Source organism: Apodemus sylvaticus, chromosome 4 (genome assembly GCF_947179515.1).
Source record: "Apodemus sylvaticus chromosome 4, mApoSyl1.1, whole genome shotgun sequence".
Lineage (NCBI taxonomy): Eukaryota > Metazoa > Chordata > Mammalia > Rodentia > Muridae > Apodemus > Apodemus sylvaticus.
The window spans coordinates 77,101,773-77,116,070 of NC_067475.1; the positions used below are offsets into that span (position 1 = coordinate 77,101,773).

At 48.3% G+C, this 14,298-nt stretch overlaps 2 protein-coding genes across 2 annotated transcripts; one reads left to right on the forward strand and one right to left on the reverse strand.

Moving 5' to 3' along the window:
• Positions 1 to 24: 24 nt before the first annotated feature.
• S100a13 (S100 calcium binding protein A13) lies at positions 25 to 8,564 on the reverse strand. The gene is made up of 4 exons (XM_052179915.1): positions 8,475 to 8,564; positions 8,012 to 8,280; positions 7,013 to 7,205; positions 25 to 260 (listed from the first exon to the last, which is right to left on the reverse strand). Exons 3-4 carry the CDS (start codon positions 7,163 to 7,165, stop codon positions 129 to 131), a joined length of 285 nt encoding a protein of 94 aa, XP_052035875.1. The 5' UTR covers positions 7,166 to 7,205; positions 8,012 to 8,280; positions 8,475 to 8,564; the 3' UTR covers positions 25 to 128.
• A 180-nt stretch (positions 8,565 to 8,744) lies between these two features.
• Positions 8,745 to 13,532, forward strand: S100a1 (S100 calcium binding protein A1). The gene is made up of 3 exons (XM_052179914.1): positions 8,745 to 8,843; positions 10,913 to 11,066; positions 13,214 to 13,532. Exons 2-3 carry the CDS (start codon positions 10,926 to 10,928, stop codon positions 13,355 to 13,357), a joined length of 285 nt encoding a protein of 94 aa, XP_052035874.1. The 5' UTR covers positions 8,745 to 8,843; positions 10,913 to 10,925; the 3' UTR covers positions 13,358 to 13,532.
• The last annotated feature ends 766 nt before the right edge of the window (positions 13,533 to 14,298 follow it).

The window sequence follows — 14,298 nt, forward strand, 5'->3', positions numbered from 1 at the left end:
CAGGGTGATATATAAAAACCAGCATCCGTGTTTCAAGGAGGAAGCTTTATTTTGGGGGGTGGAGTGCTGCCTGGCCCTGCCCAGCAGGCCCTGCCGGCCGCGCCGCCATCCCGACAGCGACACGGGCTTTACTTCTTCCGGATCTCCTTCCGGATTTCCTTTGCCAGCTCCCCAATCAGTCTCCAGTACTCGCTGAACCTCAGCTCCGAGTCCTGATTCACGTCCAAGCTCTTCATCTTTTCATCTAGAGAGCCCACGTCCTAAGATGTAAAAGGGGAAGGTTAGAGACGAGGGCGCTCGAGGCAGGGAGAGAGGGAAACATGGGCGCCTTCCCCCAGACAGTGCCAACAGCCACTCCTCGTCTGAAGGATAGGCATATGATCCCAGGATGGCACTACCTGGAGGTCCCAGCTCCAAGGGCCGCGAACAGACACTCTAGCTGATGGCAAACTACCTGCCTCTTTCACAAAGCGGTACCACCACCGCTGCTCATTTGCATCGGCCTAATGTCTTCTCAGTGTAGTCACCACCCAGTAGGTCGGGGGAATAGCAAAAATACCAGGTTATCTGGTTTTCTAGGTTGCTCTTGACAAAGAGTGTCATGGCAATGAAGCCAATGGATTCTGCAAGCCTGCCTTCATGATGCAGGGATTTGTTGCCAGACAAACCATTACAACATAAACGTCACTGTTGAACAACTAGTGGATGTCAGACTGAAGGGTGCCTCAAATACAGCTTGATTCTCAATGCTGGGAGAATTTTTTGGGGTGGAGGGGGGTTATGTTAGTTTTTAGATTTATTCATTTTATTTTATACGTATGGGCATTTTGCCAACATGTGGTATGTACGTGTACCATGTACATGCCTGGTGCCCACAGAGGTCAGAAGAGAAAACCTGAACAGGAATTACAGACGTTGTAAGCTGCCACATAGGTGCTGGGAACTGAACCTGGGTCCTTTGGCAAAGCAGTGTGCATAGTCACTGAGCCATCTCTCCACCCCCCATGTTCAACCCTTGAGTCAACATTTGGACAAAGGCAAAGATCAGCCAAACAGATCCCTAGATGACACGAAGCCAATTCCTAGCAGGGTTTTTAGCAGCGTCATAAGCTCACTCGTTGTACAACATTTCCACCAACAGCAGAAGGGAAGAGTGCAAGCAGGCCTTGGTCCCAGGCCTGGTGACACTGCATTATTTATTTCATTTGATCCTCACAATCTACTAGGATGACAGCCTCCAAGGCCCAAGGACCGTGTCTATCTTATCTAACACCATACGTTCAGTGTCAAGTACACAGCTGAAGTTTATTCATCGAGTCAGGAAAAGACAGAGTGGGTCTTCAATAAGTACGGGTTAAATAAACACACCACTAATCGAACAAGAAAGGTGTGACAAGTCTGCCTAGAAGATGAGAAACTTAAACCTCAGAAAAATCAGATACTGCAGGTTCTGGCACCAAGCACAGATAACAGCCAGAACCTGTATTTGAGTCCATCTCTCTCTCTCTCTCTCTCTCTCTCTCTCTCTCTCTCTCTCTCTCTCACACACACACACACACACACACACACATTTTATCACTCACTTTCTTTATCTGACTTGATATCAGGTAAAACCTCTGGAAAGCATTAACTAACTGCTGGCTTGCACCAACCTAAAACTAAGAAAGTTATCACACAGCATCTACAGCACAGACTTCTGGACTTGGCTTAGCCGTGACACTTACAGACTTGAGGCCCTCACCCATATAATCAAAAAAATGCCTTGATTTCCTCTGGTCTATGACATCGAAAACTTCACAGGAAGCCAGGTATGGTGGCACACGCCTTTAATCCCAGCACTCAGGAAAACAGAGTCAGGTGTATCTCTGTGAGTTCGAGGCCAGCCTGGTCAACAAAGTGAGTCCAAGACACCCAGGACTATTACACAGAGAAATGCCAACAAAAAACCTTCATGGGGCTGGGAAGACAGCTCAGTTCGCATGGCATGCGCAACACCCTGGGTTACGGCTCCAGCACCACATGCACTAGGTATGATGGCATGGATTCACAACCCCAGCACTTGGGAGGGATTCACAAGATTGGAGGTTCAAGACTGATCTCCGAGCCTGGTGGCGCACGCCTGTAATCCCAACACTCTGGGAGGCAGAGGCAGGTGGATTTCTGAGTTCAGGCCAGCCTGGTCTACAGAGTTCCAGGACAGCCAGGGCTCTACAGAGAAACCCTGTCTCAAAAAAAAAAAAAAAAAAAAGACTGATCTCTGACACAAGGCAAATTCAATGCCAGCCTAGAATGTATAAGAGAAGAATAAAAGGAAGAGGAAGAAGAGAAAGAAAGACAGAATATTTTTGTGTAATTGCTTCCATCTGCTAATGTGTTGTTCCAGGCAACCCGATTTCTAGCCATGGCTCAGAATAAACTCTTTTTTTATTCCCTTTGAAAGCTGCTTTTGCAATGATGGAGAATGACAGTCGTGTGCCACCATACCTGGTGTCAACACAGAACACTCTCTGGGTTGGTTGTCTCCTGAGGCAGGGTCTCATGTAGCCTAAGCTAGTCTTAAACCCATTAGATATCCAAGAAGGACCTCGAAGTCTGATCATCCTACCTTCACCTCTCAAATGCTGGGATTGCATATGTGTGTACCACCAAGCCCAGCTTCAACACAAAACACTCCTGACGCCAGCTATGTGTGGGTATTCATACCAAGCAACTCTCTGGCAGATGCTAGCCAGGTGTTCTGGACCTCAGTCCAGCTCCAACACTGTCTGCTTAAAGTAAACATCATGGAGGGACTCAATAGTGTAAAGTTGGCAGTTTCCCTTAAACATAATTGATATGATCCTAATTCAAATATTTATTGGACTCTTTTTAACATAATAAAATGCTATGAGCCAGGTGTAGCATCAAATGCCTGTAACCCATAACAGGTGGGAGTCCAGGACTAAAGGACCACTGTAAGTTCAAGGCCAGCTTGGCAAAGTGAGATCAGCCAAAGCTACATAATGATACTCTTTCTTAAAATAGCTAAAAATCAAATAAATAAATAAATAAATAAATAAATAGGGAGTTCTTCTTGAAAAATAAATGTATGAGACTCACCAGTAAAATTCTGAAAAATAATTAAGTAAATACAAATGGGCTGTGGTGCTCTTGTAATTCCAGCACTTAGAAGGCTGAGGCAGGAGGATTGCTATGAGTTGAAGGCCAGCTTGTTTTAGAGAAAGGTCAACACTAGCTAGAGAATACATAGTAAGAACTGCGGTAGAGGGGTGTCTCAATATTTTTTAAAGGGCTGGGGAGATGGAATATAATTATTAAATTGAATGACAGCTAGAGGCTAGGGCTATACAAAGAGACCCTATTTCAAAGAGAGAGGGGGAAGAAAAAGAAAAGAGAAAAAGAAAGAAAAAGAAAAGATAGCTGTGGCAGTGTCTACCTGTAATCCTAACACCTGGGAAGAAAAGGCAGGAGGATCTCAAGTTTCAGGCCAACCTGGGACAAACAGAGAGGCTCTGCCTCAAAAAATAAACAAAAGGGCTACAGAGATGGCTCAGCAGTTAAGGTGGCTGCTCTTCTAGAGGACCTGGGTTTAATCCCCAGCCACCACATGACTGCTAACAATAATCTGTAATCAGATTCCAGGGGATCCGATTCCTTCTTCCAGCCCCACCAGCGCGCGCACGCACACACACACACACACACACACACACACACACACGGTGCACAGACATGCATGCAGATAAAACACCCATACACATCAAATAAAAATAATAAATATTAAAAATAAAGAAATAAGCAAAAGCTTTCTGTGCTTACTAGCACTCCCAGGAACATCTTGAACTTTCTAAGACCTGCCTGACTTTCTGCAAGAAGTGTAGCAAGCATGGCCCCTTAAGAGACACCGCACAAGCCTGGCGGTCGTGGCGCACACCTATAATCCCAGCACCTGGGAGGCAGAGGCAGGTGGATTTCTGAGTTTGAGGCCAGCCTGGTCTACAGAGTGAGTTCCAGGACAGCCAGGGCTATACAGAGAAACCCTGTCTCGAAAAACCAAAATAAAAATAAAATAAAATAAAATAAAGAGACACAGTACAAGAAGAACAAGGATCTCTGTGTGCCCTCTGACAGGCTAGAGTGGGCAAATTAAACCCTATTTCCTCAAAAAGATTAAAGCCACCAAGAAGAACATGCTAAGCTTGAGTGTGTGCGCCTACTGCAGAACAAAGACAGTGACAGCTCTTAAGAGATACAAGCATTCTGAGGCTGGAGAGATGGCTCAGCAGTTACGAGCACTGGCTGTTCTTCCAGAGGTTCTGAGTTCAATTCCTGGCACCCACATGGTGGCTCATGACCATCTATAAAGGAATCTGATGTGCTCTTCTGTCATGCAGCAGAACCCTCATAAATAAATAAAATAAGCTTAAAAAATAAGACAGTGTACTCATATACATAAAACAAATAAATAAATCTTTTAAGAGAGAGGGGGAGGGAGGGGGGAGAGAAGTACTCTGAACTGGGAGGTGAGAACAGAGCCAAGTGACTGAGTTCCAAGCGGGTTTTGTTATGGATTCCAGCACAGGGTAAACGGACACAAATGATCCCGAGGAAGGCACGATGGTGCAGCAAGTCAGGAATCACCTCGGGAGAAAATATGCGAAGCAGGCGAGAGGGATGGACCGCCGCCATCTTAGAAGCATGAACACACCACATGAGGGCAGGAAGGAAGGCAGATGCTGCCGAGGTGGGAGGTCTGGGGGTCGGGAGGCTCGGGAAGCCTTCTTGATTGCTTACTCTCTTAGTTTCTCGGTGACAGGGAGAAGGTGAAAAGAGCTCCTGGAATCCGGACCTAACCAGTCACAGGGAAGTAAATACAGGGCTGCTTAGAAGGCCAAGGGTTCCTTTGGAGTTTGTGGTTAGAGATTTAAGAGTGAAGCAAGTCAGCCGGGCTGCGCGTGGTCCTCTAGGTAGATTCTGCAGAGTGCAGACACTGAGGGTAACTTAGGCAGGTGGGGGTCCTGCCTGGCAACACGATAAAGACAGGATCAAAGGATTTCCAAGCATGCCTGTAATGTGTCTTAGAAGATGAACTGAACAAGGAGATCCTTGAGGAAACGACATTGATGGAAGGAAATGAAAACAGAGTGGTCAAGAGACTTAAGGTCCCGGCAAAGCCGACACACTCCTGTCTAGATCCTGCCTAACACTGAGGAGACCAAAGCAGGAGACCACAGTGACTTCAAGGCCACACATCATTTAATTTTTTTTAATTTTTTTTTTTGAGACAGGGTTTTCCTGTGTAGTCTTGGCTGTCCTGGAACTCATTCTGTACACCAAGCTGACCTTGAACTCATAGACCCACCTGCCTCTGCCAGTTTTAAAGCTGTGAGTGTGCCACCACACCCAGCAGGGCTCGGTTCCAATCCCCAGCACCCACACGGCAGTTCACAACCACTCATAACAGCAGTTCCAGATGATGTCCCTGATGCCCTCCAGTGCCGGACCGGTTGCCCTCTTCTGCTTCCCATGAGCACAATGCCCACAGTCATACGTGTGAGCAAAGCGTTCACACACACAAAGTGAAAACAGAGAAAAGAAGAAGAAGCTAATCCAGGCTGGAGAGACGGCTCGTCAGGTAAGAGCACTGACTGCTCTTCTAGAGTCCACTTCCCAGCAGCCACATCACCATCATCTGTAAGGGTATCCGATGCCCTCTTCTGCTGCCTCTGAAGACAGCTACAGGGTGCTCATACACATAAAATACAGAAGTAAATCTAAAAATATCTTTTCTAATATACTATTTTTTAAAAGATAATCCATACCGGGCGGTGGTGGTGCACACCTTTAGTCCCAGCACTTGGGAGGCAGAGGCAGGCAGATTTCTGAGTTCGAGGTCAGCCTGGTCTACAGATTGAGTTCCAGGACAGCCAGGACTACACAAAGAAACCCTGTCTCAAAAAAAAAAAAAAAGAGAGAGAGAGAGAGAAAAGAAAAAAGAAAGAAATAAAAGATAATTCATATTTATGTTGGGGCTGGGACACACACCTGCAATCTCAGTACTTCTGAAACAGAGGCAGGAGGGAGAAGCAGGAGTTTGAGGCTACCCTTAGCTACATGAGACTGTCTCAAAAAAGTTCATATTCACATACGTTTTTGTTGTTGCTGTTTTTTCAAGACAGGGTTTCTCCATGTAGCCCCAGCTGTCCTGGAACTTGCTTTATATACCTACTTGAGACCAGGCAGGCCTCAAATTCAGATCTGCCTGCCTCTGCCTCCTAGGTGCTAGGACCAAAGGTGTGTGCCACCACGCCCAGCCACAGTCATACACTCTTACATGCCTGTAAATTTTCATAAAGGATGTAAAATAAACTGTTAGCAGACTAGAATAGCATGCAAACTCAGAGTCAATAAGCTAAACCCCACACACACACTTCTGTGGAATGATTCCCTTATTGAGGGGATACCACAGGGAGTACAAAGTAGCCACAGGTGTTCCTCACAGGCCCGAGTACACCGAGAGTACAGCTACTATAACTTCATGTGTTGTTGTTGAGAAAGGGTCTCCCTAACCTGGCTTCAAATCCTGATCCTTCTGCCTCAACTTCCTGAGTGCTGGGATTACAGACGTACAGGCATGCACCACCATGCCTGGCTTGTAGTTTTATTTTTGTTAAGCCTTTTAGTTTTTACTGTCCGTAAATCTCTGAGAATTCATGTCTAAGTCAGGTAATATGTTGAGAAAATGAGGCCAGAGAGACATAGGCAGGACTTAACAGCATCGTTCAACAGAAGCCCAACAGTAGCCCATTCCCAACTGCATCAACACAGCATGCTTGCGCGTGCATACACACACACACACACACACACATGCACGCACACACACCCCTACCCAAGGCACCTACCTCACAGAACCACCTAAACATGCAGTTACTTGCATTGTTTTCTGTCATATTACCTGTTCAGTGTCATCACCTAGCATCCATAGAAAGTCTCAGACCTCGAGACCTCTACCAACCTTGAGCAAATGAGGCAGCTGCTGGGTGACCAGTTCCTTGAATTCATTGAGGCTCAAGCTGCCTTTGCGTCCTTCCCGCCCTGCGAAGGTGAAGAAAGTAGTGACAACGGTCTCAATGGCCGCCTCCAGTTCAGTCAGAGGCTCTGCTGCCATTAGTGTGCCAAAGCAGGAAATGGTGTCCACACAGATTGACCTGACAGGGAAGAAACGGACCAGGAGAGTCAGGGATCCAAGAAAGGGTGACATGGGTGCTGAAAGGGTCAATGTGGGAAAGATGAAATAAACAGTATTTCAGTTTAGGTTCACCTCAGAAGTCACTTTTATCTGACTGTCTTTTTGGAGTGTCACGCCTCTGTAGTGATTCTTCCATGTGGCAACCACTCTGTCTGCGAGAGTCTTTCTTTGGAGTCCCCTGAATGTGCTCACATACTGTGTAGGGGCTCTGTTCTAATGTCCCTTTCTCTCTGTCACTCCCTGTCTGAGGGTCAGGAGGTTGTTTGTCTCCAATGTTGATTTCTATTGAGACTGGAGTCCCCACCCTCCCCGCTGGCTACATACTGGCCACTGTCCCTACAAGAGAGGCGGAGGGTTGGCAAAGGCCCAGCTGAGGTCAGGGCTGGCTGGATCCGGCCAGACCCATCGTCTCTGCCCCAGACCCTCCCTACCTCTAAGGGGCTGAGTGTGCTCAGCACTAGAACCCACCGACCTTCACCGCTACTGTCCATGGTTGACAGGGTCTAGAAACTCCTCAAATCCACAACCCACAAAGTGCTTGGCCTAGACGCCAGAGCCCTCGAGGGTCCAGGAAGGGAGAGCATGCCTACTCATCCCCCTCATTTCTGTGTCCACCCACCCGCATACTCCTGCAAGGGCTGTTGCCTGCTGTCCTAAAATCACTTCCTGAATCTCTGCCTGAACCCGCTTGGAAGCAGGGACCCGGGATCTGATAAAGAAAAGATGGTCTCCGGGCTCTCTGCAGAGTCAGGAAGAGTAACTCACCGGGGAAAGAAGCCGGGTGCCGCTAACCGATCTGGAGCCCTGAGGCTGAAGTTTATAAGCACCAGGCAAGGAGAGAGCCACTCCCAAATCCGAAGTGTCAAGTTTCCGCCTCCGCTGATTCAGGAGAGGGGACCGCCCCTGCTGTCACTAGCCATCCTAACACAACACCACGCGACTGGGACACAGCCTGATCAGGAGCGACCAGTGGGTCCCATCCCTCCCAATTATGAAGGCTACTCGGGAATCAGAGTTTAGAGGGGCTGCTACTGCTGCTCGAAAAAAAAAAATTAAAAACAAAAACAAACAAAATAAATTTGAGGAATTCAGCACCGGGAAGCCCCTTCTGAGAAACTAGAGAGTCAAATCCAAAGGAGAGCCCCAGACTAAGGACCCCATAGTGGAACGAACCCCTATTGAGAGTCTTCCCTGAGTTCCGAGACAGAAGCCCCTCTCGGAGACTCACAGGCTAAGCACTCCTGGGCAGAATCCTTCCCTTTCCCTGCTCAGCCCGCACCGCAGCACCCAGCACCGCCGCACCCTTCCCACGACCTCCTTCCCTTCCACCTCCTTCTCGCTAGGCTCGGGAGGTGGTGCCAGCAAGGACGGAAAGAAACCCAGCGCAGCCCGTTCCGTCCTGGGAGACAGAGGGCGCCTCTGTCCACCCCTGGCCCCTAGTCCTTCGGGTGTCGTTTGTGAAGGGGTGGAGCCGTTGGGGAGGAGGGTCGGCCGAGAAAGACGACTAAAGACAGGTCTCCCCACACCGGTCCAGGAGCCACATTTGCTGCGTGTCCTTCTGTCGAGAACCTGCTCCGACGTCAGGCCGAGGCCAACCGTGAGTATCCTACCCTGGTTAGGGCAGGTCTGGCTTAGCCAGAGTGAAGGAAAGGGAACTTCAAAAGGACCCCAAGAGCCCTGAAAAGGATACTGTGGTGTCACGGGGGTCCGGGAGGAATCAGTCAAGGGAAAGCACAGTTCGGGAACTAGGGAAGATGAAGTTTGGAAAGTAGTGAGAGGAGGAGGGCTGGGAGCCTGGGCTGCATGAGGACGGCCCAGCTTCCCGGCTACACAGAAACCTGTGTCTCCTGCCAGGGACGCCAGGCTCTCGGTGTGGCCAGGGAGGGGTGCAGCCTTGCTCCTTTCCGGTGAGAATAAGAAAAGCTGCTCCTGCCCCCTCTCCACTCACTCTCGCCTTCTCTGGAACCAGGGAAGGCTCCGAGCAGTGGAGCATACTCTGCTCCGTGGATATATATCATATCCATGTGATATCACACAGAAGGGGGTCTGTGGCAGTGGGCCCTGTCCCATCTCTGCCTTCCCAAGACCTCCTCTCCATCCCTTCTTCCTCAGCCTTCACCCCCACTTCTCTCTCCCCTAATTTTTCCCTCTTTGTTTCCCACTGCTCTAGCCCTAGGTCCTCCCCTACATAAAATTCCAAGCTGCTAGAAGGCTGAGGCAACCTCCAGATGCCCCTCATAGATGAGACCGGTAACTGAGCCACCCAGATTCCTCCCTTGTGCACCCTCTTATCCCTTTGATCAGCCCGGCTTGAATTCTCTCTCCCACTGTCTCTGTGATGACTGCTTCTTGTGACTGGAGTTCAGGTGACAGTCACAAGGGCTCCATTGAAGAGCTGGGATGTCATCTAATCAGTACCCATTGTCCAATACACTCCGTGGTGAGGAAGGATGAGGACACCTGAGCGGAGACACCTGAGCTGCCCCTGAGGCTCTGGAAGGCATGACCCTCCCAGGGCCAAAATGTTGAGGCCCCCTAGCTTAGTTGTCTCTTTCAATAGACCTCTCCATTCTCCCACTCCGGCCCAGCCCTTGAGCTCAAATGACCTCAACATTCAGCCCTTTTTCTAACACAAACCAGCCCTATCCTGCTCCCACTGGGGCTACCGAACCGGAGCTGGCCCGAGGCAGGAATGAGCAGCATCAGGGAGAACACCTACAGGTTAGAAGCTCATCCCCAAGGAAAAGCCTCAGACGCCGCCTCTCCCTCCTTCTACTTACCGGAGGGAAAAGGATGAGTTTGTAGAGAAAAGGACTAGAACAGGCACTCATGTTAAGAATACCCCCAAAGAAGCCAAAATGACACGCTGAGGAGAGAGGAGGAGCCAGGCATAATGACTCGGACCAGTAATATCTGCACAAGAAGACACGACTGCCCACAATTGAGGTTCTGCTTGAGCTAGTTCTGGGGACAGCATAGGCTACAGAATGTGACCCTGTTATAAATAAATAAAGCTCAAGCACAAAAAGATGGAGCTATAGCCAAAAGGCTGTGGGCTTAATCCTCGGTGTCTTCCTTAAGAGGAAGAGTCATGCTTGCTGACAGAAAGCTTGGAAACTGTGAGACACCTCTTCCCAACAACTCTTGGATCTCACCCCCTGACTGCCAACCCTCCATCAGCTCACCAAAGGTATCAGACTTTTTCCTGGGGTAGGCAGAGGAGATCCTAGCCCACTTCATATCAACAACAAAGCTTAACCGTGACAGGCCTGGAAGGTAAAAATAGAGCTCGAAGCCTGCCCGGTCCGGTGTCCACCCATGCCTCCCCTCCCCCTCCCCGCCTTGAGCCAGCTGCTGCAGATGTCTTCTGCAGACTTCTGAAGACAGTCCAGGTCCTACTGCTTCATCTCCATGGCCATCCCTGACTCCCTCTAACTGGGAAATGATGGAGGGACCCAAAACACTGGACCAGATTTAAGTGTGCTAGGGTTCCTCCAACACTGCAAAATCTGAAGGAAAGATAAAGTACATGTGGGGAGGGGAGCTCATCTTGTAGCTATTTGAGCTCTTTGAAACCAGGGCCAGGTCTGAAGATTTCCCTTACCCAGACCCCGGATATGCTGAACTTGGTTTACAATTCTCTTCCATCCTTGTGGGAATGGGTAGGTGTTCTGCTGAAATGGGCTCTGAGCTGGAGACTGCCATGGAGACCCTCATCAACGTGTTCCATGCCCATTCCGCCAAGGAAGGGGACAAATACAAGCTGAGCAAGAAGGAGCTGAAAGACCTGCTGCAGATGGAGCTCTCTGGCTTCCTGGATGTAAGCAGAGGATCGAGGTGCAGGGCGGAGGAAGGGAATGGGTGCCCCGCCTCATCCCCAGCTCAGCCCAACCAGCCTCCTCTTCCTGTCTTGACTAGATTTTCCAGGCTCCCTTAACTCCTCTCTGAACAAGTCAAAATGCCCTGGTTGGCTGGCCACCTGCAATACTAGGCTCTGCAGACTCATCAATGAGACTGCCTACAGCATGGAATGAAGTCACGAAGAGGCAAGCACAGTAGCGGATATATTCAACCCTAGCACTCACACACAAGTAGAGGCAGGAGGATCAGTAGTTCAAAGCCAGCCTGGTCTATGTGAGCCCTTGTTGAAAGCAAGAAAGGAAGGAAGGAAGGAAGGAAGGAAGGAAGGAAGGAAGGAAGGAAGGAAGGAAGGAAGGAAGGAAGGAAGGCCAGCCCAGTGTGATGATGCATGCCTAATCTTGGCACTCAAGAGGCAGAGGCAATCAAATCTCTAGAATTTTGAGCTAGCCTGATCTAGACAGTAAGACACTGTCTCAAAAAAAAAAAAAGTTGGAAAATAAATAAGCCACGAAGCTAAGCATGGTAGCTCCCACTTATAATCCCAACACCTGGGAGACTGAGCCCAGAGGGTGATCATGTGCTTGAGGCCATCCTGGACTAAATTCAGGACTACAAAGTGAGACAGACTCAAAACCGGACTTATCAGATGGTTCAGCAGGTACAGGTGCTTGCCGCCAACCATAAGCACCTGAGTTAGGACCCACAGAGTCAAGAGAGAACTGACTCCCACAGGCTCTCCTCCACAAAAGCATCTTAGTATGTGCATGCCCACTCTTATATGTACAAATAAATAAGTACTACTCACACTGAACTTTTTTTTTTTTTGAAACAATGTCTTACTAGTCTGGCCTAGATCTAACAATGTAGACCAGGCTAGCCTCAAACAAAGATCAACCTGCCTCTGCCTCCAAAAGGATATATTAAAGGCGTGCACCACCACACCCATGAGAATTTTTTTAGAAAGTAGGCCTGGAAGCTGGCAGCAGGGCGGTGGTGGTGATGGTTCAGTGCACACCTTTAATCCCAGCACTCTGGAGGCAGATGCCCACAGGTCTCTTGAATTCAAGTGTTAGTCTGGTCTACAAAGTGAGTTCCAGGACAGCCAGGCTACACAGAGAAACACACACACACACACCATCTCAAAAAAAATAAATAAATAAAACCATGAACTCAAATACAGAATCTTAGCAGAGAGAGGTAGCCAAAGAACTGTGGAGATTAGTACTCTGAAGTCACATGGCTTCTCTCTGGAGATGGCACTTGAGCCATGGGTTTCCACCGGAAGATTGGAGGTAAATTATGATCTGTAGGAGGTAGCCTCGCGAAAAGAAGCAAGAGAGGAAGGGTAGAAAGTATGCCCAGTAGCTTCATTTGACTAAAAGATGCAGAGACGTAGGAGGCAGGTGCTGTCAGAGACTACATACAAAACCTGCAGAAGCTGGACGGAAGCTGTGGCCCTGCTAAGGTCTGCTGTTGCAAGACTTTTGTATATACCCCAATTGTCAATGTATTTCTTCCTTATAAAGTAGTGGGAATGGCTCCCACATTATTTGCATTAGTGTTAAAAATATTAAAAAACAAAAAAAAAACAAAAAACCAGGCTTGGTGGCACACACCTGTAATGCTGGCATTCACAAAGCAGACCCAGAAAGATCTCACATCCAGCCTGAGTCATATGGCAAAAAATGGTGTCTTTTGAGACAGGGCCTCACTATGTAGCCCCGCTGGCTTGGATCTTGCTATGTGGACCAGGATGGCCTTGAACTCACACAGACCTGCCTGCTTCTCCTCACTGAGTGCTAGGATTAAAGGCATCATGGTGCCCTAAAAGGATTTTGTGTGTGAGGTTTTAATTAAATGAAACAAACTCCTTAAGGTTCCCAGCTTAGCACTTGTCACATTGTAGACAATCATGTATAACAACTGATGCAAATATTAACTCTGCTCAGTTCTGTAGGTCACCAGTTCTTAGCTCACCAGTCGTTAGGGCTGTAGAAGACTCCCATAACTAAATATTATTCTCCTGCTTGCTCATTTCCGCCTCCCCCTCCTCAACCACTGTGGCGGCTCTAACTTAGTGATATACACTTCCATCTCCTTCTACAGGTCCAGAAGGACGCAGATGCTGTGGACAAGGTAATGAAGGAACTGGATGAAAACGGAGATGGGGAAGTGGATTTCCAGGAGTATGTTGTGCTGGTGGCTGCTCTCACAGTGGCTTGTAACAACTTCTTCTGGGAAAACAGTTGAGCACACAGTCAGTGGGCCGCGCCCTTCTCTCCCCTTTAGCCTGCTTGCTCCTCACCCCACCTGTGCCTCCCTATGTCCCCAGCCTTGCCCAGTCTCAGCAAGCACCAAGGGCGCAGGGTGGCAGTCCAGATCTGCCACTCGTTTTAATAAAGTCTTCTCTCTCGCCAACTATCAATGTCTGTGTCCTCTGGTCTGGCTATGTGTGAAGTAAGGGGCGCTCACTCCCAACACAGTATCTGGTCGAGTTTATATCAGATCTTATTTAAGGAACACCCAAAACCTAGAAATGTAGGGGTCGGAAGCATAGGCTTTCAAGGTCTTGTGTAATTGGTTATACCAGCTCTTGAAGGATGAGGCAGGAAGATTTTGAGTTCCAAGCCGGCCCATACTACATAGCCAGATCTTGTCTCCAAAACCAGAAACAAACAAGCCATCAAAAAAAATCTGAGGAGGGCTGGAGAGATGGCTCAGCGGTTAAGAGCACTGACTGTTTTTCTGAAGGTCCTGAGTTCAAATCCCAGCATCCACGTGGTGGCTCACAGTCATCTGTAATGAGATCTAATGTTCTCTTCTGGAGTGTCTGAAGATAGCTACAGTGTACTTACATATAATAATAAATAAATCTTTAAAAAAAAATCTGAGGAAAGCTAGAAATGGTGGCACATATCACAGTTATTTAATCTAAACACCTGGGAGGCAAAGGCAAGAGGACCTCTGTGAGTTCAAAGCCAGCCTGGTCTGAACAGGGAATTCCAGGACAGCCTGAACTACATTATAGAGACCCTATCTCAAAACAAACAAACGAAACAAAACACCACAACTTTTTCCCAAGCTTCATTCAGTGTTTATTGATGTCTCATCCTTGCTAGACATTATGTAAGAACTAGGGATACATTAGTGGGGATACAGATTTGCTTTATTGGATTGAGGTGAAAAGTCCC

What these genes read in the sequence shown, in the direction of transcription:
- S100a13 (XM_052179915.1), bottom strand. Translation starts at nt 7,165, where the DNA reads ATGGCAGCAGAGCCTCTGACTGAACTGGAGGCGGCCATTGAGACCGTT. An exon ending in AGCTGCCTCATTTGCTCAAG is followed by an intron (nt 261 to 7,012) that starts GTTGGTAGAGGT and finishes TTTACATCTTAG; the next exon opens with GACGTGGGCTCTCTAGATGA.
- S100a1 (XM_052179914.1), top strand. Translation starts at nt 10,926, where the DNA reads ATGGGCTCTGAGCTGGAGACTGCCATGGAGACCCTCATCAACGTGTTC. An exon ending in AGCTCTCTGGCTTCCTGGAT is followed by an intron (nt 11,067 to 13,213) that starts GTAAGCAGAGGA and finishes CTCCTTCTACAG; the next exon opens with GTCCAGAAGGACGCAGATGC.